We start from the raw sequence: 25,711 nt of genomic DNA, 5'->3' as shown, positions 1-25,711 counted from the left end.
AAGACATAAGAGACCTAAGGGGCAACTTCCCTCAATATGTGTATGGAATGAGCTGTCTGAGGAAGTGGTGGAGGCTAGTACAATTGCATCTGGATGGGTATATGAACAGGAAGAGTTTGGAGGAATATGGGTCAGGTGCTGGCAGGTGGGGCTAGAATGGATTGGGACATCTGGTTGGCATGGATGAGTTGGACCAAAGGGTCTGTTTCCATGCTGTACATCTCTGACTCTTTGACTCTGTAATAAAATAACCTGATGTCGTGTGATTTTTAACTTTCTTCACCCCAGTCCAACACCGGCTACTCCATGTCATAGTAAAGTTTGCATGCTTTCACTGAAATGTAACTGTGTTATTTAATATAGGATGTGAAAAATGCAGCAGTTTGCTCCAGTTTTGATAAGTTGCATAAATTATTTTGTTTAAAAAAATCAGTTTATAAATCTCATCTACAGTATAATGTTGTCAAAATCTTGATTTCATAAAGAATAGTTTGCATTATGTAACGATCATGTCTATTTATTGTTTGTAAAAACTGTGGGCTGAAATGGGAAAGATTGCTGTATGTCTTGAAATGCAAGTAACCTGACAGCCATAGCAAGCATAATATAAACAGCTGTTTGAACCGTCAATAATTGAAGTTTGACGACAGTTATATTATTTCTGATAAATAGTAATGTAGGTTTCAGGTGTAGGTTTGCTCGCTGAGCTGTAGGTTTGATATCCAGACGATTCATTACCTAGCTAGGTAACATCATCAGTGGCGACCTCCAAGTGAAGCGAAGCTGTTGTCTCCTGCTTTCTATTTATATCTTTCTCCTGGATGGGGTTCCTGGGGTTTGTGGTGATGTCATTTCCTGTTCGTTTTCTGAGGGGTTGATAGATGGCATCGTGATCTATGTGTTTGTTTATGTTGTTGTGGTTGGAGTGCCAGGCCTCTAGGAATTCTCTGGCATGACTTTGCTTAGCCTGTCCCAGGATAGATGTGTTGTCCCAGTCGAAATGGTGTTGTTTTTTTCATCCGTGTGTAGGGCTATGTAGGAGAGAGGGTTGTCTTTTTGTGGCTAGCCGGTGTCCGTGTATCCTGGTGGCTAACCTTCTTCCTGTTTGTCCTACGTAGTGTTTGTGGCAGTCCTTGCATGGAATTTTGTAGATGACGTTGGTTTTGTCTATGGGTCGTACTGGGTCTTTTAAGTTTGTTAGTTTTTGTTTGAGAGTGTTGGTGGGTTTGTGTACTCCTAAGATTCCGAGGGGTCTTAGTAGTCTGGCTATCATTTCTGAAACTTTGATGTATGGTAAGGTGGTTAGGGTTTCTGGCTGTGTTTGGTCTGCTTGTTGTGGTTTGTTCTTGAGGAATCTGCGCACTGTATTTTTTTCGAGTATCCATTCTTCATGAATATGTTGTATAGGTGGTTCTCTGTTTTCCGAAGTTCATCTGTGTTGCAGTATGTGGTGGCTCGTTGGAATAGTGTTCTGATACAGCTTTGTTTGTGTGTGTTGGGATGGTTGCTAGTGTAGTTAAGTATTTGGTCAGTGTTTGTTGGTTTTCTGTATACGCAGGTTTGTAGTTCTCCGCTGTCCTTTCTTTCGGCTGTGACGTCCAGGAATGTGAGTTTGTTGTCGGTTTCTTCCTCCTTGGTGAACTTTTATGCCTGTGAGGATGTTGTGGTTGTGGTTGTTGTTGTTCTCTTCTATCTTGTTTCGTTTTGTGATGACACCTTTGTCATCTACGTAGCAGACCCAGATTTTTGGTTTGATAGTTGATAGGGCTGTTTGTTCTAGTCTTTGCGTTACTGCTTCTGCTAGGAATCCTGATTAGCGGAGATCCCATGGGTGTGCCGTTAGTTTGTTTGTAAACTATGTTGTTGAGAGTGAAGTGGCTGGTGAGGCACACGTCCACTAGTTTCATGATGTTTTCATTGGTAATGTGATTGGTGGTTGGTGTATTTGTGATGGTCTCTTCTAAAAGTGTGGTAAGTGTTTCCTTTGCCAGGTTGATTGTTGATGGAGGTAAAACACCCTGTTTTAAAAAGACATGCCCTGTAAAATGTCCTGAAGATATTTATAGTCATATGCTAAGGCAGCTGTGCATACCAAATATTTAATTCTTCACACTTGTTCTCCCAATTATTGTATTATTATTGTATTTGCTATCGGTCTGTGGGATTAGAGGCTGACCTCTTCTGAAAAGCCATGATGTGGAGGAGCCGGTGTTGGACTGGGGTGGACAAAGTTAAAAATCGCACAGCACCAGGTTATAGTCCAACAAGTTTATTTGGAAGCACTAGCTTTTGGAGTTCTGCTCCTTCAGGTGGTTGTAGAGTATAAGATCATATGAGACAGAATTTAGAGCAAAAGATTATGGTGTCATACAGTGAAATATTGAACAAACCTGGATTGTTAAGTCTTCCATTTTATGGGATGGGTTGTAGGTTTCGGTTCATTAATATGTAAATTCCAGAATTTCTTTCAGTCACCTTCTCAAGGTAACTTCTGGCCTTATACCTCAGCTCAGACAATGGGTTGAAGGTGTGAGGTCAGAGTCTGTCTGCATCCCAAACTTGAGTCCGACTACTTCTACTTCCAGAGTGGAATTTACAAACTTTACAAAATACTCCACAACCACCAGATGAAGGAGCAGTGCTGCAAAAGCTAGTGCTTCCAAGTAAACCTGTTAGACAGTAACCTGGTGTTGTGTGATTTTTAACCTTCTTCCAAAAAGGTGATTCACTGAGTTTTAGCAAATACCAACCAGTGCTTTAATGGCTCACACGATTCAAAGTGGAAAACTTGGAAAGCAAACCTTTGCATGGTACATTGTTTGTTTCAAGCTCGGTAAATTTGAATCTTGAACAACAACAGTTATTTATTTGGGACACTGTTGATTTATGTAATTAATGTGTTTTGTCATAGGTGGTGCTGCAACATTACCTAAAGGCAGAAATTGAAATCATGACTGCTGTTTACTTGCAGCCAATTGTGGAAGAGAGTGAGAGTTTAGGGAGGTTAATCAAACTGGGATGAAACAGCGTTTTAAAGCGAGAGAAGTTGCTTAAAGGTAGTGAAGAGGGCAATTAGTTCTGTCATAAGCCTACTTTTTAAATAAGTTACTCTAAAGGCACTGCCTGTGCGCCTGAATATTTCCTAATGTGTTCAAAAATACACACTTCCTACTTTAAACTTGCCATGTTTCCCTTGTGAAACTACATTTTTTTTCAACTAATGACACTGAATGGTATGGTCTTGTGGATTGAGATTTGTTGTTGCTGTTTTGCAATTTGCAATAATTGTGCCACACAAAATGTTAGGGTGATGAGTGTTTAAATGCGAAGCATGATTGTTTTTGATATAAAATAAACTTTTTGCCTCGAATTTGCAGTGATTTTAGTGAGGAGAGGGAGAGTAGAAGGTTACAGATGATCCTGCTGCACTATATTTTAAAAAAATTCAAACATAGGTTGTGGGCTTTGGGCCAACATTTATTGCCCATTCCTAGTTATCCTTGAGATCTTGAATATTTGGGTGTCACTGTAGCTCAGTGGTTAGCACTGCTGCCTCACAGCGCGTGGGATCCAGGTTCAATTCCAGCCTCTGGCATCTGTCTGTGTGGAGTTTTTATGTTCTCTCTGTGTATGGGTGGGTTTCTTCCGGGTGCTCCAGTCTCCTCCCACAATCCAAAGATGTGCAGTTAGGTGAATTGGCCATCTAAATTGCCACTAGTGTTCAGAGATGTGTAGGTTATGTGCATTAGTTAGGGTAATTGTAGAATAATAGGGTAAGGGAATAGGTCTAGGTGGGTTATTCTTTGGAGGGTCGGTGTGGATATGTTGGGTCAAATGGCCTGTTTCCACACTAGGAATTCTATGATTTGTCAGGGATTTGTTTTTGTGACAATTGCTATTATTTCAAATGCACTGTATTTTATATTGGATCACACTCCTCCCAGTGCCCTGTGGCAGATCTTTTCCAAAGTGACAGGGCAGGAACCTAACTGGTATCAGGAATTGAAATATTTGGGTTACAAGCTCAGACAGCATTGGGCCCACCTCTCCCTTCCCTATTCAAAGGTGTCCTCTTCACCAAACTTCTACTTTCCACCAACTTTTCAGTTTTCACTGAGGAGTTATGACAGCATTTCAAACTTGGAATGGGGTCACCGAGGGAAGCACTACCTTCCGAATATTGATGGAAGCTTTAGGGAAATGGAATACAAAACATTCTGGTTGTTCAAAATTCAAAGTAGTTGTCAAATTTGAAAGCAGAATTTCTTTTTTTATAAATGAAATCTAATATTTTAGAAAAGATGTATATATTTATAATTTGCATGTAATTTTCTGAAAGTTTGGCCTGCATGGAAAATAGTTTTCCCATGCAAGCTTAGAAATCCAAAGGTGAAATGCTATAACATTAACATTTGAATTCTTTTTGACTTGATATTTCTGAAATATTTGGCAGTTGCAGTTTTGATTCAGTCTCTAAATTTTGTATCTTATTGCAGGATTTGGCAGGAAAGATGTTGTAGAGCATCTCTTACAAAATGGTGCAAATGTTCACGCACGGGATGATGGTGGTCTGATTCCACTTCATAACGCCTGTTCGTTTGGGCACGCAGAAGTGGTCAGTTTGCTGCTGTGCCATGGGGCAGATTCAAATGCTCGAGACAACTGGAATTATACTCCCTTACATGAAGCAGCAATCAAAGGAAAGATTGATGTCTGTATTGGTAAGTAGTTTGAAATTTTGGAATTTTTAAAAATATAATTGGCAAGATGTGGGTTGTTCAGTGACTGGACTGTCATTTACTGCCCATCCCTAATTGCTCAGAGTATACTTAAGAGTCACTCTGGGTTTGGAATCACACAGGCCAGAGTAGGTAAGGTTGGCAGATTTGTATCCTTAGTAGATATTAATGACCTAGCTGGGTTTTTACAGCAATTGACAGTGATTGCATGGTACTCTTTTTTTTAATTCAAATTTCTCCACCTGGCATAGACAGATTTGGACCCATGTCCCTAGAACATTGATCTGGGCTTCTGGATTGCTAGTCCAATGACGTTACCACTGTGCCACTGCCTCCCCAACAGATCAAAGCTGAAGAGGGCATAGAGCTAGAAAACGTTCTCAATACGATGTTTTGAAAGTGGCAGATCTTCACAAAAATGAAGGGGATTTTGATTAACATGCCAATGATAGATTTGGTAAAGGGAAAAGAAACTTAATGAATAGAATAGTTTCAGTTTGAAATACTCAGTGCTGTTTTGAAAATTCAGCAGTAGCTGACCAGAAACTTTTTTAAAAAAGGGCTCAATATTCCAAATCAATGTTAGTTATAGATACATAACATGTAAAACATGCACAAACTTGGCATGAATGAAAGTGCTAACATAGAAGACACTCTTCACTTTTATTACAAAGGAGAGAAACATTAAAGCTTTTTTTATGCAAGCTCAAGTCTCTGGAGAAAGATAGAAGTACTGTTTATTCACTAAAGGAGCAGGAAGCACATGCAACCAGGATGTTTAGATTTTTGCCATTTTTGATATTGTTTCCATCTTTTTGGAGAACATACTAATTTTGCCCTTGAAACCAGAATTAATTATCTTGTAATAAACATTGGATTATTTGCAAATCTTGATGCAACCTGACAGCATCTACTTCCTTTTATTGGAAATGTGACCTTTGCAAGGCAATTGTTTATGTTACATGTCATCAGTTTACATTTCAGCTCCTATGCTTGTTTTTATACTTCCAGAAAATATTAACATTAATTTAAATGCTTTTGCTCCATTGTAGTCAGGGAGTCACTGGCTTGACTTTTCTTCCCATTGAATCATCCAACTCATGATTGGAGGGCAGGTTACTTAATGGTCCTTCGGTAAAAAGCTGGGTTAGGAATCTAGCTGGTCACTGACTGAACTGATTTCCAAAACTGAGGCAAGCTTTTATTTGAGGTGGTTCTGCTTTTGCTGCATTAAACAATTCACGCTACAGTTCACAATTGATTTTAACCCTGCCAGATTAATGTTCAGCCTACAGCTTTTTTATAACTTAATTATTTCAGCTCAGAAGGAGACCATTCAGCCCAGTTGTCTATACCAGTTTTCTGAGCATTCTCTAGGGCTAATCTCTACCCTAATCCCTGTAACCTTGCACATTAATTCTATTATGTGAAAAGGAACAATCTCTTTTTGACTCCATTGATTGGACCTGCCTCTACTGTACTCTCAAGCGGTGCATTCCAGATCCCACCTATATGCTGTGTGGGGGGAAAAAAAAATTATCATTCTACTTTTGCTTCTTTTGCCAATTATTTTAAATCTGTGCCCTTTTGATCCTTGTATGAAAGGAAATAGCTTCTCTCTAATTTGTCCAGATTCCTCATCATTTTCAACAGCTCCATCAGGTCTCTTCTCAGTCTTCTCCAATGCAAGGAGTCTTAATTTCTTCAGCCTGTCTTCATAACTGAAGTTCCTTATCCCTGAAACAATTCTTGAGTCTTTTTTCTGTACCTTTCTAATATCTTCACTGCCTTCCTGAAGTGTGGCACCCAGAACTGGATGCAATACCTCACCTGAGGCCAAACTAGTGTCTCATATAAGTTAAAATAACTTTTTGGTTCTTTTGAATTTTATGCTCCTTTTAATAAAGTTAAAGATGCTGTATGCTTTCTTAATTTCACTCTAATCTTGTCATGCCATCCAGGTTCCTAAAGATTCTTGTGGTAGTGTACTGTTCCTGCCTCTGGATCAGAAGGTCTAGGTTCAAGCCCTACTTGCTCTGAAGGTGTGTCCTAACCTGTTCAAGCAAGTTGATTTTAAAAATTAGTTTACACCCAGTTCCCTCTGCTCCTGCACCCCTTATTATTGTCATACTGTAAATGGTTGATTTTAACCACTTTGCAATCGACACTTCCTCTAAGTTCTACATGCGCACAGTCACTTCGAGTGGTCAGTATGCCCTTTTTCAATTTGCAGCATTGCTTTCCAGTTCCAGAAGTTGCTGCCACACACCCATCTTGTGTGGAAGAAAAAGGCTAGCAGGAATGTTGATTGCAATCACTAGTCATCTGGTAGGAATTGACATGTTCAGTCTGTTTGACTTGCTACTAGTTTTGACCTGAATCACAAGACAGTGGGTTCAGATATAAATTCTGGATTTTCACCTGGTATTTCAAAAGTGTTAGGTGTTGGTGATGTTCCTTTTGTGTGGTAACAATTTCATATTATTTCAAGAGAAGGGAATTCTGAACAACTGTTCTCCATTACCAGAAAGATTAGTCATTAATTCATTTGTTTGTGGACTCAACAGGACTGGGTTTGCTGCTGTTTTTTTCCATGGACAGTGACACCACAAAAACTCAACTTATTAAATCACATTTGCCTTTGGCAAAAGCATGGAGTTGTCAAGAACACAACAAAGTCAGCAAAGGGATATAGATCAGTGAAATGAATGAGTAAAATTTCCACAAATGGAGTAAAATGTGGGAAAATATAAGTTTGACTACATTGGGAAGGACAGAAAAGCAGAAAATTATTTAGCTGGAAAAAAACTGCATAATGTGATACAGTGATCTAAGTGTCACATTATGTGAATCACATTCAGTTGGCATGTCGGTACAGCAAATAACTAGAAAGATGTATGAAATGTATTGTAGTGATTTTTTGAAATAATGAACAAATTAGACAAAGGGAAACCAGTACATGTGATCTGTTTGAATTTCAAGAAGGCCTTTGACAAGGTGCTACACAGGAGGCTGCAAAGTAACATAAGAGCCCATGGTGTTAGGGGCAAGGTACTGACATGGAGAGATTGGCTGACTATTAGAAGGCAGAGATGGGGATAAAGAGATCTTTATCAGGATGGCAGCTGGTGACCAGTGGCATTCCACAGAGGTCAGTGTTGGGACCACAAATACTCATGTTCAACATTAATAATCTGGACAGAGTAACTGAGGGCATTAAGTTTGTATATGATGTAAACATATCATCATTTCAAAGGGGCAGATAGTGTTAAGGAAATGGGCAAACTGCAGATGGATTTGGATAGGCTAGGAGAGTGGCAAAGAAGTGTTGGATGGAATAGTATGTGGGAAAGTGTGATGTTACGCACTTTGGTAGGAAGAATAGAGGCATGCACTGTTTTCAAAACTGTACCAGGCTTTGGGAATCTTAAGCACGAAGGGATTTGGGAGTCTTTGTTCAGGATTTTCTTAAGGTTAACATGCAGTATTAGTTATTAAAGTAAATGCAATGTTAGCATTCATTTCAAGATTACGAGCATACAAGAGCAGAGATGTGCTAAGGCTGTATAAGGCTCTGGTCAGACTACATTTATAATATTGAGTTGTTTGGACATTGTACCCAAGGAAGAATGTGCTCGTGATGGAGGAGATCCAGAGGAGGTTTATAAGAATGATCCTGGGAATCAAATCGTGTCATATGTGGAGCAGTTGAGAACTCTGGGTCTGTCTGTAATGGAATTTAGAAGGGTGAGAGGGGAGCTGATTGAAACTTACAGAATACTGTGAGGCTCAGATAGAGTGGATATGGAGAAGGTGTTTCCATTAGTGATTCATAGAGATGTACAACACAGAAACAGACCCTTTGGTTCAACTTGTCCATGCCGACCAGATATTCTAACCTTATCGCCAGCACTTGGCCCATATCTATTGGAGAGCAGCCCAACACCTTTGCAAAAAACTTGCCTGGAATTGCAGCAACAAATTGGCAGCTACTGGAACCAGGAACTAACTGGACAAATCGGAACACAAGCAGAAATTTACCTTCTCCACTGGATCCTAAGCACGCTCCCTCTGGTTTAAAAAAAACACAGTAAATTACCTGCTACACTGGGTCCTAAGCAGACCCTCTGCAAAAATACACTAAACTGCAACCTACCTGCTCCACAGGGTCCTAGGAAGGATCGCTTAACTGGAAGCAGTCAAAATCCACTCTGCTAGAAACCTGTGAGGAAGCTGGGTAAGCGTGCCGGCCTGCTAGTAAGACTGAGCCTATGTGGTTTCAAGACCCTCCCCTTCCAAGCTTATCCGTTGCAAGTTAGCAATCTGTAGAGAAAAAGCATGAACTGTGGGACTGCTACACACTTTGCTTCACAGAAACCTGGCTGAAACCATCCATTCCTGACTCTGCATTCAGGCTAATGGTTTTTCTATTCATCATATGGACTGCTGGACTTCTTCTTCTGGTAAGAGGAAGGGTTGGAGGGGTTTGCTTTTTAATCAACAACTTGTGGTGCATGGACATTGCAACCTTGGGCAGCCACTGCTCCCCAAACCTTGAAGTCCTCACCATCAAATGATGTCCCTTCTATCTACCGCGGGAATTTACTGCTACTTTAGTAACTGTTGTGTTCGAACCACCACAAGCAAAGATTGAGGAAGCTCTAGATGTGCTGTACTCCACCACTAACACCCTGGAGGCGGAACACCCCAAGGCCCTATTTATTGTGACTGGCGACTTCAATCGAGGCAATCTAAGGAAGGTGTTGCCCAAGTACCACCAGAACATTACCCGCCCCACGAGGGACCTGAACATTTTATACAACTGCTACACCACTGTGAAGGGTGTCTACCGCTCCATGCCCCGGCCTCATTTCAGGAAGTCCAACCATAATGCCGTGCTTCTTCCCCTGGCTTACAGGCAAAAGCTCAAACAGTAGACCCCTCACGGACACCGTCCAAGAGGAAGCAAAGGATCAACTCCGGTGCTGTCTGGAATCGGCTGATTAGGATATGTTCAAACAGTCCACAGGTACCTTGGACGAGTACGCCACTGCCGTCACAGACTTCTTCACAAGTGTGTGGAGGACTATATACTGCGGATGTCAATCCGGGTGCTCCCCAACAGGAAGCCCTGGATGATTCAGGACATACAAAACCTGCTCAAAACCAGGCGTGAGGCCTTCAGATCAGGAGATCCACTCAAATATAAGGAATCCCAAGCATGACCTTCGCAGAGCCATTAAGACAGGACCAATACTGATCCAAACTAGAGACCCAGACAGGCACGTGGTGACTATGGCAAGGGTGGGATGATATCACCGGTTTTAAAATGAGACAGTGCAAGATAGCAGACAATAACATATCCCTCCCAGATAGTCTCAATGCCTTCTATGCTCACTTTGAGCAGAATTTTGGCTGAGAGGTTACACCTATTCCGACAAGTCCTGATGAACCTATCTCAACAGTTACTGCATCAGTTTTCCTTCATGTGAATCTAAGGAAAGTGATGGTACCAAACACAGTACCAGGCACTGCACTCAGCATGCGCAGATCAACTGGAAGAGGTTTTCTTGGATATTTTCAACTTCTCCCTGCAGCAGGCCACTGTCCCTGCCTGTTTCAAAAGGGCTAACTTCATCCCTGTGCCTCAGGCTCATGCTGCATGTCTCAGTGACTACCGCCTAGTGGCCCTAACTTCAGTGGTCATGAAGTGCTTTGAAAGGCTGGTCATGGCATTCATTAACTCCAGCCTCTCCACTACTCTTGACCTACTCCAATTTGTCTGTCAGATCCATGTCAGATGCCATATCACTTACCTTTCACTCCCCCCTAGAACATCTTGACACCAAGAACTGCTATGTAAGAATCCTACTCATTGACTAACAGTTCAGCCTTCAGCACTATTATCCCCTTGAGACTGTTTACTAAACTTAGTGATCTCGGACTAAGTCCCACTCTCTGCAACTGGATCCTCAGTTTCCTGACCCACCGGCCACAATTAGTGAAGAAGAGACACCCCCCCTCCCCGCCCCCAGTGTGCATACTCAGTCGCCTATCGTACGCAAGTTGCCAAATAACAGACTATGCCATTTACAAATTCGCTGATGACACCACTGTAGTCAGTTGAATCTCGGATGGTGCCAAAACAGACTACAGACGGAATGATTGGAAAAATGCTACACTGAGCACAGCCTAGCTCTCAATGCTAGCAAAACCCAGGGACTCATTATTGACTTTCGGCAGGATGATAAATCAGGTAGCCCCCCAACGAGAGACACAGACACAGAAGGTGGAACGAGTGGAGAGTCTCAAGCTCGTGGGAGTGGTTATCTACAACAAGCCTTCTTGGGCTATTCATGTGGGCGCACTGGTTACAAATGATGGTGAATACCCTTGCCAATTTTTATAGCTGTGCCATTGAGAGCATTCTGTCTGGATGTATCACTGCCTGGTATGGCAACTGTACCATTCAAGATCGGAGACAGTTACAGAGCGTGGTATACTCAGCCCGGAGGCCAACCTCCATCTACAGAATTCCATCTACCAGGTCTACTGTCAAGGAAAGGCCGACAGCACTCTTAAAGATCCATCCCACCCTGGCATTGCTTTTCTACAACCTCTACCATCTGGGAGAAGGTACAGAAGCCTGAACATGCACCAGCTAGTTTCATAACAGTTTCTACCCTACTGTTGTTAAAATACTGAATGGGCTCTCAAACTCTTAACATTTGCCTGTTGTTTTTGTTTTTGCCACTGTTTACCTCTTATTTATTATATATGCTACTGCCTTTATTGCTCGCAAGACAAAGCTTTTCACTGTGCCTCAGTGCATGTGATAATACATTCAATTCGATTCAATTCCATATTTATGCACCTATCCAGGTGCCTTTTAAATGTTGTAATTGTACCAGCCTCCACCACTTCCTCTGGCAGCGCATTCCATGCATACACCACCCTCTGTGTGAAAGTGTTGCCCCTTAGGTCTCTTTTATATCTTTTTCCCTCTTACCCTAAACCTATGCCCTCTAGTTCTGGACTCCCCCACCCCAGGGGAAAGAATTTGTCTATTTACCTTATCCATGCCCCTCGTGATTTTATAAACTTCTATAAGGTCACCCATCAGCCATTGACGCTCCAGGGAAACAGCCCCAGCCTATGCAGCTTCTCCCTATTGTTCAAATCCTCCAATCCTAGCAACATCCTTGTAAATGTTTTCTGAGCACTTTCAAGTTTCACAACATTCTTCTGATAGCAGGGAGACCAGAATTGTGCACACTATTCCAAAAGTGGCCTAACCAATGTCCTGCACAGCCACATGATCTCCCAGCTCCTATACTCCGTGTTCTGACGAGTAAAGGAAAGCATACTAAACATCATCTTCACTATCCTATCTACCTGAGACTCCACCTTCAAGGAATTATGAACCTGCACTCCAAAGTCTCCTTGTTCAGCAGCACTCCACAGGACCTTACCATTAAGTGTATAAAGTCCTGTTCTGATTTGCCTTTCCAAAATACAGCACCTCGCATTTAGCTAAATTAAACTCCATCTGCCACTCCTCAGCCCTTTGGCCCATCTGGTCAAGATTCTGTTGTACTCTGAGGTAACCTTCTTTGCTGTCCACTACACCTCCAATTTTGTTGTCATCTGCAAACTTACTAATTATACCTCCTATAATCACATCCAAATCATGTGTATAAATGACGAAATGCAGTGGACCCAGCACCGATCCTTGTGGCACACCACTGGTCTCAGGCCTCCAGTCTGAAAAGCAACTCTCCACCTCAACCCTCTGTCTTCTACCTTCGAGCCAGCTCTGTATCGAAATGGCTAGCTCTCCCTGTATTCCATGAGAAGGAGAGGCTAGCACCTGAGCAAATAGCTTCAGATTCAAGATGTGATCCTTTAGAATTGAGATGAGCAGGAATGTCTTCAGCCAAAGGGCAGTGAATCTGTGCAACTCATTGCCACAGAAGGCTGTAGAGGCCAAGTCATTATGTGTATTTAAGGCAGTGGTAGGTAGATTCTCGAGTAGTATGGAGATGAAGGGCAATGGGGAGAAGGCAGAAGAATGAGGTTGGGAAACCTATCAGCTGTGATTGAATGGCGGAGCAGACTCTGGGCCAAATGCTTTAATTCTGCTCCTATATCTTGAGGTCTTATAGAACCAGTCTTATTTGCATGGGAACATTGGTATCTCATTTTTAGATTTGAAAAGGTTACAGAATAATTTACTCAAGTGATTTAGACCTATAGCACAGAAAAATCGCCTGTTGACCTGTTGTTCAGATTCAGCTGCTCAACTATTATAATCCCATCTCTCCAATCTCTCTTCATAACTGAAACTCTTCAACCCAGGCAACAGCCTGATAAATCTCCTCTGCATCTTCTCCAGTACAATCACATCCCTCGTATAATGTGGACTCCAAAACTGCATACAGTACACTTGCTTTGATCTAACTAATGTGTTATGTATTTTCAGCATAATCTTCCTGCTCTTAAACTCCATGATGCAATTAAAAAAGGCATATATACAATGCTGGGGACCTGAGTTTAATTTCAGCATTGAGTGACTGTTTCTGTGGAGTTTCCATCAGATGTTCTGTTTTCTTCTCACAGTCCAAAGATGTTCAAGTTAGGCAGATTGGCTATGGTAAATTGCCTTTGGTGTTGAGGGATGTGCAGGCTAGATGGATTAGCCATGGTTAATGCAGGATTACGGAATAGGGTGGGATGCTCTTCGGAAGGTCTGTGCAGACTAGCTAGGCCAATGATCTATTTCCACACTTAAGGGATTCTGAGTCTGAGTTCCCAGTTGAATTGTCTATAGCATTTAGTGATGCAAGTCAATTTACATTAGTTTCTCAGATTTGTCTCCCATTGACATTTGACTATCACCTGATAGAGCGTCGCTCCGAAAGCTAGTGTGCTTCCAATTAAACCTGTTGGACTATAACCTGGTGTTGTGTGATTTTTAACTTTGTACACCCCAATCCAACACCGGCATCTCCAAATCTTGTCTCACATTGTGTAGTTTGTTTGAATTCCTGTGATATGACCAGAATCTCTCAGCATGTTGCAAAGGTGGTACCTCGAGAATATTGATTACTGGTTCTAGATATAAAGATGTTCAGCACTAAACTCTTCCAAGACGATTCCTTTGACTGAGTATTCCCACTTATTTGGAGGCATGCATACCTGTATATGTTCTTCTCCTCTGTCCTATTTGTATGTGTAGGCTGAATTATCTTCTAAGGATACTACAGGATATTAAAGATGCATAAATACTCTGCACTTGTGTGGCCTATGTGTGACTCCAGACCTTTAACTTCCCTCTGAGCAATTAAGGATGGGCAATAAATGCTGGACTGGTCAGTGATGTCCCACATTCTGTGAATGAATATTTAAAAAAAAGTACATTTGGAACATCTGAGAAAAACTTTCAAGCTGCCATTCCAGTAACTGTTTTGTATCAGCTGAACATTGGATCCCAAGAAGTCACTGCACCATTACAATTTCCTAACCTACAATTATAGCACTAATATGCTACAAGGTTGATTTTGTCTATACTACAACTTATAGAAGAGACAGTACATCTGCTGGATGCAACGGTGTTTGCACGGAGGGATTGTGGAGATCATTTTTAATAGCAGGGCGCAGTCTCCTGTAATGATCTGGCATGAGTTAAAACCATTTGAAAACAGGATTTATGTTTTGAAGAAAAGCTCTGCTAGTTCCCTAGAGACTAAGCAATGTTAGAATGTCTGAAGGAAATAAGATATTGAATGATTTTGCCATGTTTTTGCTTTAAGGCCCTCAAGGGTTGAATGCAGTCCTTAACAGAAATATATAGAGAAACTCAGCAGGTCTGCGGACTTAGAAACCAAGTTAATGTGTTAGGTCTCAATGACTCTTGCCTTTAAAAGGAATATTCAGGACTGATTCTGAAAATTCAGTAATGTACAAATGTTCAATTCTGTAATTAAAGAAGAATCCTTTGTGGGTAAAACAGCCAATTGATGTCTGATTCACCACTCGTGTTCACAATGAGTGAGGCGTAATGTTAGTTTATCTATCTCTGGACCTGGTGGCCTGGGTTTATCTCCCACTTGCTTCAGAAATATGTCATATCTGAGCAAGCTCATTAGAGACTTTTTTAAAAAAAAATGCATGTTAATTTAAACAATGGAGTAATTTAGGGGAGGCTACAGCCTACAGTTATTATCGCTAGACTGTTAATCTAGAGACCCAGGTTCAAATTCTGCCATAGCAGCTGGTGGAGTTTGAATTCAATTCTTAAAAATCTGTAGTTAGAGTCTAATGATGACCATGAATCCATTGTTGATTGTCACAAAAGTCTATCTGGTTCACTAATGTCTTGAGGGAAGGAAACTGCCATCCTTGCCTCATCTGGCCACATGTGACTCCAGACCTATAGCAATGTGGTTGACTCTTCCCTTGAGGCAAATCTGCATGAGATTGCCACTCCCTGGAAAATCTGGTCCAACGTATCCTTAAAAAAAGGTATGATTCATAAAACTACTTTTCCAAACAGAAAATATTTAGAAAGGTGAATTACATTTTTGGGCTGCTGTTGTGTGAAAAAAAACCTATTAGCTGCCTTTTAACTGTACTGGCCCAAAAATCCTCTTATAATTCTTAATTTACTAACTGTCAATAGCATCTGGCTATCGTGACTGTCCTGACTCACTGCTCCACTGCTGACCCTCCTTTTACGAATGCTTCAGCTTACTGACCCAAGCCTCATTCATCCTGACTGAGCCTTAAAATCACCACACTGATCACCGTGCTACTTGCCTTCCGCTCTTCACATCATACCCCTTCTTGCTTGGTGTCTAACCCTTGCAGCATGCTTCACGGAGCAGCAAAATGTTTGTGCTCAGAAGGAAACTAGAAGGGACTGAGCAAAAAATAAGAGAAGCTGCAAGTCGAAGTGACTGAAATAATTGTCGAGGGAGGCAAGCAACAGCAGGGTTAGCAAGGAGGCAGGAAGCAGGAGGTAGTGGTGGTGGATGGCAAAGTGCTTATTTGTTTTTAAATGGCACATTAATGACCCTAAAGCAAAAATAATAATAGACCACAAGAAAGTTCCCTGAATTATGAATCACACTAAAACAAAAACACACTTCAGTTGATAACCCGCATACATCTGTAAAGCTGTTTGGAAATGGAGCTCCATGAATTTTATTCAGTGACAGTGAACAGTCAGTATTATGAGAATTTTCTCATGTGGTGATGTTTCCATTATCTATTGTTGTCACTCGTTTGAACGAAGCTGCTAAGTGGGTTGCTGCAATGTTTTCTGCAGATGGTGCATTGCACTGGAATGAATCTTTTAGGTGGCAGATGGGATGTCATTCAAGTCACCTGCTTTGTACTGGATAGTCTTGAGCTTCTGCTGTCAGAGCGGCATTCATCCAGGCAAATGGAGAATGGTTAGACTTCTGACTTGTGGCTTGGTACTTAATAGACAGATTTTGGATAGTCTGGAGGTGAATTGCTCACCATTGACTTTCTATCCACTGACCTGCTTGTACAGCCACTATTTGTTTGGCTGATGCAGATCAGTTTCTGGATGTTGATTGTGGGTGATTCAGCACTGGTAATGTTATTAAAACCAACCTCCTCTCCTTTACATTTACCGTGTCAGAGATGATAATTACCTGCACTTGTGTGATGTAGTTGTTACTTGGAGAAAGTGAGGATTGCAGATGCTGGAGAGTCAGAGTCAAAAAGTATGGCACTGGAAAAAGCACAGGTCAGGCAGCATCCAAGGAGCAGAAGGGTTGAGGTTTCAGGCATAAGCCCTTCATCAGGAATGTTACTTGCCATTTAACATCCTAGTCCTGTCTTTCATATCTCCGGTGTCGCCAGTGAACACCTGTTCTTGTGACCTCACAGAGGTCAGGTTATTAAAGCAACTAAGATAAATGGACTTAGGACAGCACTCTTAAGACTGTCCTGAGAAATGTTGATTGGCCTTCAACAATTGCAGTCAGCTTTCATTGTGCTAGATATAAATAAGAGTTCCAGCCTCTAAACATAGACACACACGTATATACAGACACGCGTTCCCTTTGTCCTGTATTTTTCTGAGAACTTTGTGAAGACATAATTTGGTCAAATGCTGCCTTCAACTGATGTAATCTTTAGCCCATTTGTCTGTTTTTGAACCAAGACTAAAATGAGGTCTTGGAGCCAAAACAACATGGCAGAAATCAAACTGTTAGTGTGCAGGCCGTGATGGTTAAAGTCCCGCTTGTAGGACTGTTGGTGACAAGTTCCATTGTTTTGTCAAAGATCTGTTGGCTTTATCGGGCAGTAATTGTCCAAATTGTATTAGTCTTACTTTTTTTTTCCAACAATTCATACCTGAGTCACTTTCCACTGTGTAGATGTCAGTATTGTAGCTATAATGGCATGGATTGGATGGGGGAAAAGATTGTTCATCACCATGGGTGTCTGGAACTACAGCCAGTAGCCTTTGCTGTAGCTATTGCCTTTGTATGTCCTTAATATTATGCTTGGTCCTCAGAAATAGGTTAAGATAGATCATCTATGCTGCTCTACTTGCTGAAGATGGATTCAAATGCTTCAGCCTTGCCTTTGCACTCAACTGCTTGGCTGTTCTATCATTCAAAATTAGGATGTTTATTTGTCCCATTATTTAGTCATAACTGGATTCAGAGCTTTGATCTGATTGTTGGTTGGTTGTGTGAACTCTTGACATTTACCTTGTAATTCTTCAGAGCTGGGAGCAACAATTCAACAGTGACAATTTCAGCACTGAACACATTCCAAGATTTCACTTGTATTTCTTTAAAGTGAGTTGCAACTCGTGTGGTGAAGTGATTAGGTAAAATAAACTGTTGGGAAATCAGTTGTACTAATATACAAACAATTTATGTCCCACATGGCTCCTTTAATTTGATTTGCCTTTGCTTGTGTAGACTAAGATAGCACTCTGGCTTTAAATTTGGCTGTTTGAAAATAACAAGTCCCTGTTTGCACTTTGTCTGCTTTAAGATCATTTTTTTAAATGTTCAGCAGACTAAGTCCATTTAGGCCACTGTGTTAATGGAGAAAGCAGAAGTTTGCCTCACCTTACTGTAAGAAAGTGAGGATTGCAGGTGCTGGAGATCAGAGCTGAAAATGTATTGCTGGAAAAGCGCAGCAGGTCAGATAGCATCCAAGGGGCAAGAGAATCGATGTTTTGGGCATGAGCCCTCCTTCAGGAATGAGGAGAGTATGCCAAGCAGGCTAAGATAAAAGGTAGGGGGGAGGGGTGTTGGAAATGTGATAGGTGGAAGGAGGTTAAGGTGAAGGTGATAGGCCAGAGTGGGGGTGGGGGCGGAGAGGTCAGGAAGAAGATTGCAGGTTAGGAAGGTGGTCTGAGTTTGAGGGTTGGGACTGAGGCAAGGTGGGGGGAGGGGAAATGAGGAAACTGGAGAAATCTGAGTTCATCCCTTGTGGTTGGAGGGTTCCTAGGCGGAAGATGAGGCGCTCTTCCTCCAGCCGTCCTGTTGCTATGGTCTGGCGATGGAGGAGTCCAAGGACCTGCATGTCCTTGGTGGAGTGGGAGGGGGAGTTGAAATGTTGAGCCACTGGGTGGTTGGGCTGGTTGGTCCGGGTGTCCCAGAGGTTTCTCTGAAACGTTCCGCAAGTAGGCAGCCTGTCTCCCCAATATAGAGGAGGCCACATCGGGTGCAGTTAATGATGTATGTGGAGGTGCAGGTGAATTTGTGGCGGATATGGGGCCTTGGAGGGAAGTGAGGGGGGAGGTGCGGGCGCAAGTTTTGCATTTCTTGCGGTTGCAGGGGAAGGTGCCGGGTGTGGAAGTTGAGTTGGTGGAGGGGTGTGGACCTGACGAGAGAGTCACGGAGGGAGTGGTCTTTTCGGAACGCTGATAACGGAGGGGAGGGAAATATATCCCTGGTGGTGGGGTCCGTTCGGAGGTGGTGGAAATGACGACGGACTATACGATGTATATTGGGAGGTTGGTGGGGTGGTAGGTGAGGAACCAGTGGGGTTCTGTCCTGGTGGCGATTGGAGGAGCGGGGCTCAAGGGCGGAGGAGCAGGAAGTGGAGGAGATGCGATGGAGAGCATCGTCGACCACATCTGCAGGGAAATTGCGTTCTTTGAAGGAGGAGGCCATCTGGGTTGTTCGGTATTGGAACTGGTCCTCCTGGGAGCAGATGCGGCGGAGACGAAGGAATTGAGAATATGGGATGGCGTTTTTACAGGGGGGAGGGTGGGAGGAGGTGTAGTCTAGGTAGCTGTGGGAGCTGGTCGGTCGGTTTACAGTAAATATCCATGTTGATTCGGTCGCCCCATGATAGAAATAGAGAGGTCTAGGGAGGGAGGAGTCTGAGACGGTCCATGTAAATTTTGAGGTTGGGGTGGAAGGTGTTGGTAAAGTGGATGAACTGTTCAACCTCATGGGAGCACGAGGTAGGGCCGATACAGTCATCGATGTAGCGGAGGAAAAGGTGGGGGGGGTGGTACCAGTGTAGCTGCGGGAGATAGACTGTTCCACATATCCTACGAAGAGGCAGGCATAGCTGGGGCCCATGGCTACTTCTTTGGTTTGGAGGAAGATCTTCACCTTGGACATCCAGTCACTGTACACCTCCATTCCCCCATCACAAAGGACTCAAAGCCCTCCGCTTCTTCCTTTTCTCGCCGTACCAACCAGTACCCTTCCATTGACACCCTCCTTCGACTGACTGAACTGGTCCTCACCCTGAACAACTTCTCTTTCCAATCCTCCCACTTCCTCCAAAGCAAAGGAGTAGCTATGGGCCCCAGCTATGCCTGCCTCTTCGTAGGATATGTGGAACAGTCCATCTTCCGCAGCTACTCTGGCACCACCTCCCACCTTTTTCCTCCGCTATATCGATGATTGTATCGGCGCTGCCTCGTGCTCCCACGAGGAGGTTGAACAGTTCATCCACTTTACCAACACCTTCCACCCCGACCTCAAATTTACCTCGACCGTCTCAGACTCCTCCCTCCCCTTCCTAGACCCCTCTTTCTGTCACGGGCGACCAAATCAACACGGATATTTACTGTAAACCGACCGACCGACTCCCACAGCTACCTAGACTACACCTCCTCCCACCCTGTCCCCTGTAAAAACGCCATCCCATATTCCCAATTCCTTCGTCTCCGCCGCATCTGCTCCCATGGGGACCAGTTCCAATACCGTACAGCCCAGATGGCCGCCTCCTTCAAAGAACGCAATTTCCCTGCAGACGTGGTCGACGATGCTCTCTATCGCATCTCTTCCACTTCCTGCTCCTCCGCCCTTGAGCCTCGCCCCTCCAATCGCCACCAAGACAGAACCCCACTGGGTCCTCATCTACCTCCCCAACAACCTCCCATGCACATCGTATCGTCCGTTGTCACTTCCGGCACCTCCAAATGGACCCCACCACCAGAGATATATTTCCCTATCACCGTTCCGAAAAGACCACTCCCTCATCAGGTCCACACCTCCCACCAACCGAACCTCCACTCCCGGCATCTCCCCCTGCAGCTGCAAGAAATGCAAAACTTGCGCCCACACCTCCCCCCCGCCTTACTTCCCTCCAAGGCCCCAAGGGATCCTTCCATATCTGCCACAAATTCACCTGCACCTCTACACACACCATTTACTGGATCCACTGCACCCGATGTGGCCTCCTCTACATTGGGGAGACTGGCCGCCTACTTGCGGAACGTTTCGGAGAACACCGCTGGGAGACCCCAACCACCCAGTGGCTCAACATTTCAACTCCCCCTCCCACTCCACCAAGGACATGCAGGTCCTTGGACTCCTCCATTGCCAGATCATAGCAACAGGACGGCTGGAGGAAGAGCGCCTCATCTTCCGCCTAGGAACCCGCCAACCACAAGGGATTTCTCCAGTTTCCTCATTTCCTCTCCCTCCACCATGCCTCAGTCCCAACCCTCGAACTCAGCACCACCTTCCTAACCTGCAATCTTCATCCTGACCTCTACGCCCACACCCCCACTCTGACTTATCACCTTCATGTTAACCTCCTTTCACCTATCGCATTTCCAAAGCCCCTCCTCCCTACCTTTTATCTTAGCCTGCTTGGCACACTTTTCTCATTCATGAAGAAGGGCTCATGCCCGAAACGTCGATTCGCCTTACTGTCCCTCGCGCAGGTCCGTAGAAATGCAATGATATTTTCACAGATTTTCTACTTATGATTGTTATCTGGTGGTTGTTCAGTACTTTAAAACAATAGATCTTGGCCATTTAAAGTATCACCGGAGACCAAAGTGAATGATACCAATGTTATTGCCAGTCACACTTAATGCTTCTTTCTGGTTGCGAGTGGATTGTTAATCTGTCCCCACCTTTTCCACTGCCATTTCATTACCTGGCATAATCCAGAAATGCTGTGATCTAGCTTTAGCTTCAAAATGTCTTTTGTATTCAGACTAATCTCAGGTAATTTCAACCAACTGATAATTCATAATAGCAGTTTACTCCACAGGATTTAAGTAACAGCAAAATACTGTGGATGTTGAAAATCTGAAATAAAAACAGAATGCTGGAGAAGCCTAGCAGGTCTTGCAGCAAGTGTGGAAAGAGAAAAGCACAGTTAACATTTTGAGTCCCAATATGATAGAAACAGCATTTCTGGAAACAGTTCCCTCCAGAGGTGCTACCCATCTTTGAATATTTCCACTATTTTGTGTTTTTAATTTAGTATCTGCAGTTTGTTTTTAAGTAATTGAAACTGCTTTTACACTTGGGTTGGATTACAGGAGATTGGTTTTAATACATTAATCTGAACAGCAGTCAAGACGTTGACTGACAAGAAGAGATGGTTAGATTCTGTCTTGTCAGAGATGATCATTGTGCAGAAGGCATTCTGTACTGAATTCAGTACTGGTTGTAAAATATATAACTTCATCTCTGACAGCATGATAATTGTTTTCCAGAGACCTGCAGTCTTTATTGTAGCATGTTGAATTTTCTTTTTCTTAACAGGGGTAGAAGTTCCCTGTCAGACTATCCCCAGCTCATGAGCTGCAGATGGCCTTACTGTGGAGCATCCGCGATGCTGAGGAGGTTGTGGATAGCACGTTTGGTGAATTGGTCCCACCGCAGATTAGATGGAGACGGTGACCGGAAGGTAGTTCAGGTGTCCCCTGCAGTCATCTCCCTCCAAAACAGTTATATTGTTTTGGATACTGTTTGGGGGGAGATGACTCACCAGGGGAGGGCTGCAGTTGCCAGGATCATGGGAAAAAGACTCATAGAGCCATAGTCATAGGGGATTCTATTGTAAGGGGAATAGATAGGCGGTTCTGTGGCTGAAAACGAGACTCCCGACTGGTATGTTGCCTCCCAGGTGCTTGGGTCAGGGATGTCACTGATCGGCTGCAGAGCATCCTGAAAGGGGGGGGTGAGCAGCCAGTTGTCATGGTGCATATAGGCACCAATAATATAAGTAAAAAATGAGATGAGGTCCTGAAAGCAGAATTCAGGGAGCTAGGGGAGAAGTTAGAGAAGGACCTTTTAAAGGTGATCTCAGAATTGATACCAGTGCCATGTGCTAGCCAGGTTAGAAATGAAAGAATAAGCAGGATGAACACGTGGCTTGAGGGAGGGGTTCACATTTGTAGGACATTGGGACTGGTTTTGGGGAAGGTGCGACTATTACAAATTGGATGGTCTAAACCTGAACCAGATTGAAACTAATGTCCATGGGGGAATGTTGCTACTGCTGTTGGAGGTTTTAAACTAATGTGGCAGGGGGCTGGGAATCAGAAGAGAAGGCAAGTAGACAGTGAGGTGGAAACTAGAGATTGTAAGGATCATGAAGTTAGCATTACCGAGGGGAAGAGTAGGCAGAGAGCAGGTGAAAGCAAAAGAACTGGCAGCCTGAAGTGTACAAACTTTAATGCCAGGAGTATAGTGGGTAGGGCAACTTGGTTGAAGGAAAGGTGTAATCGGCAACTAAATGTTCCAGGATATAGATGCTTCAGACAGGACTGGGAGGAAGGTAAAAAGTGGTGGTGGGTGGGGGAAATAACAAGGGTGCAGTTACATAGTTGGGGCTACAACAGTGAGCGTGAGGTAGAAGAAACAATTTGGTAAACAGATTATGGAAAGATGTAGAGGCAACAGGCTGATGGTGATGGGAGATTTTAATTTTCCCAACATTGACTGGGATGCACTTAGTGTCAGAGGTCTGGATGGACAGAATTTGTAAGGAGTGTCCAGGAAAGCTTTCCAGAGCAGTATGTCAGGAGTCTGAGGGAAGGGGCCGTATTGGACCTGTTGGGGAATGAGCCAGGCCAGGTGGTAGAAGTTGCAGTGGGGGGTTTCTTTGGGTATAGTGACCCCAATTCTCTAAATTTTAGAATGCTCGTAGACAAAGATGAGTGTGGTCCTAAGTGAAGAATACTAAAGTGGACCAAGGCCAATTATATCAAAAATTGGCAGGAGCTGGGAAATGGGTGGCACAGTGGCTCAGTGGTTAGCACTGCTGCCTCAGCGCCAGCGACCTGGGTTCGATTCCTGCCTTGAGCGACTATCTGTGGAGTTTGCACATTCTCCCGGTGTCTGTGTGGGTTTCCTCCCACAATCCAAAAGATGTGCAGGCCAGATGCATTGGCCATGCTAAATTGCCCATAGTGTTAGGTGCATTAGTCAGGGGTAAATATAGAGTAGGGGAATGGGTCTGGGTGGGTTACTTTTTTTGGAGGATTGATGTGGACTTGTTGGGCTGAAGGGCTTGTTTCCACACTGTAGAGAATCTAATCTAATCTAATATGGATTGGAGGGCAGCTATTTGAAGGGAAGTCCACATTTGATATGTGGGAAGTTTTCAAAGATAGGTTGAAGGTAGTGCAGGATAGGCAGGTCCCTTTGAAAACAAGCGATAGAAAAGGCAAGATTCATGAACCGCGGATGACCGAAGAAATCGTGCGACTACCCAAGAGGAAAAGGGAAGCGTACACAAAGTCTAGGCAGCTAAAAACAGAATGCTCCTTGGAAAAAAATCAGGAGAGTAGGACCAATCTTAAACGAGGAATTAAGTGTGCTAAAAGGGGTCATGAAATAACTTTAGCAAACAGAATTAAAGAGAATCCCAAGGCCTTTTATTCATACATAAGAAGCAGTAGAGTAACTGGGTGTGTCGAACCTGAGAAAATGGGTGACATTCTTAATGATTACTTTGCATCAGTGCTCACTGAGGAGAGGGTCATGATGAATGTTGAGACTAAAGATAGAAGTTTGTTTACTTTGGAACATGTTGACATAAGGAGGGAATATGTGTTGGGTAGGCTAAAGGATATTAATGTGGACAAATCCCCAGGACTGGATGGGATCTATCCTTGGTTGCTAAGGGAGGCAAGAGAGGAAATAGCTGGGGCCCTGACAGATGTCTTTGTAGCATCGTTAAACACAGATGAAGTGCTGGAGGATTGCTAATGTCTCCTGTACAAAGGTTTTAGAGATACTCTAGGTAACTACAGCCCAGTGAGCCTGATGTCAGTGGTGGGAAAGTTGCTGGAGAAGGTACTGAGGGAAAAAATCTATATATTTGGAAAAGAATGTACTCGTCAGTGATAGGCAACATAGTTTTGTGCGGGGGAAATCGTGCCTTACTAACTTAGAGTTCTTTTGAGGAAGTGACCAAGTTGATAGATGGAGGAAGGGCTGTTAATGTCATGCGCATGGACTTTAGTCAGGCGTTTGATAAGGTTCTTCATGGTAAAGTAATGGAGAAGGTGAAGTCACGTCGTGTGTAGGGTGCTGTACCTCGGTGAATAAAGAACTGCCTGAGCAACAGGAGGCAGTAGTAGTTGAAGTGAGTTTCTCGACATGGAGAAAGTGACCAGTGGTGTTCCACAGGCATCAGTGCTGGGACCACTGTTGTTTGTGATATACATAAGTGATCTGGAAGAAGGCACTGTTGGTCTGATCAGTGTTTGCAGATGACACGAAGATTGATAGAGTGGCAGAAAGCAGAGGGGACTGTCAAAGAATACAGGAGAGTTATAGATCAACTAAAGAGTTGGGTGGAGAAGTGGCAGATTGTGTTCGATCTGGGCAAATGTGAAGTGATGCATTTTGGGAAGTCTAATTCTAGAGTGAACTTATATCGTAAGCAGAAGAGCCTTAGGAAAAGTTGATGAGCAAAGAGATCTGGGAGTTCAGGACCATTATACCCTGAAGGTGGCTGCACAGATGGATAGAGTGATCAAGAAGACGTGGTCTGCTTGCCTAATCGGACGGGGTATTGAGTATAAGAGCTGGCAGATCGTGTTAAAATTGTACAAGATTTTGGTTTGGCCACATTTAGAATACTGTGTACAGTTCTGATTGCCACATTATCAAAAGCATGTGGACACTTTGGAGAGGATGCAGAGAAGGTTTACGAGGATGTTGCCTGGTATGGAAGGTGCTAGCTATGAAGAGGTTGAGTAGGTTAGGATTGTTTTCATGAGGAAAAAAGGAGTTTAAGGGGGTGTACCTAATTGAGGTCTACAAAATCATGAAGGGTATAGACAGGGTGGATAGAGATCAGCTTTTTCCAAGGGTGAGGGATTCAATAATGAGAGGTCAGTCATTCAAGGTGAGAGGTGAAAAGTTTAAGGGGGATACACGTGCAAAGTGCTTTAGATCAGATTCCCTACAATGTAGAAACAGGCCTTTCACAGAGGGTGGTAGATGTCTGGAACGTGTTGCCAGCAGTAGTAGTAGAGGTAGGCATGGTAGTTCCATTTTAAGGTGTGTCTGGACAGATGCATGAGTAGGTGGGGAGCAGAGGGGTACACATCCTTAGGAATTGGGCAATAGGCTTAGACAATGGATTTGGATCTTTGTTCTATGTTGGTGGCTCCGTGATGAGCCCACCAAAAAATCTATGCAGTCTGTTCCACTATAATGTGGTAGTTCTGTTCTCATGCAATCTTA

The 25,711-nt window shown here is 43.4% G+C and overlaps 1 protein-coding gene across 2 annotated transcripts in view; it reads left to right on the top strand.

Annotated features, from left to right (window-relative positions):
* Positions 1-25,711, top strand: part of tnksa (tankyrase, TRF1-interacting ankyrin-related ADP-ribose polymerase a) — a 157,149-nt gene that overhangs the window by 24,794 nt on the left and 106,644 nt on the right. For both annotated transcript variants that reach the window (XM_060840510.1, XM_060840501.1), the window contains exon 2: positions 4,497-4,721. In XM_060840510.1, the coding sequence (XP_060696493.1) occupies positions 4,497-4,721 (225 nt within the window). The remainder of the gene's footprint in view (positions 1-4,496; positions 4,722-25,711) is intronic.

Source organism: Hemiscyllium ocellatum, chromosome 2 (genome assembly GCF_020745735.1).
Source record: "Hemiscyllium ocellatum isolate sHemOce1 chromosome 2, sHemOce1.pat.X.cur, whole genome shotgun sequence".
Classification (NCBI taxonomy): Eukaryota; Metazoa; Chordata; class Chondrichthyes; order Orectolobiformes; family Hemiscylliidae; genus Hemiscyllium; species Hemiscyllium ocellatum.
The sequence above is the reverse complement of the archived record's forward strand: the minus strand, read 5'-3'. Positions and strand labels throughout refer to the sequence as shown.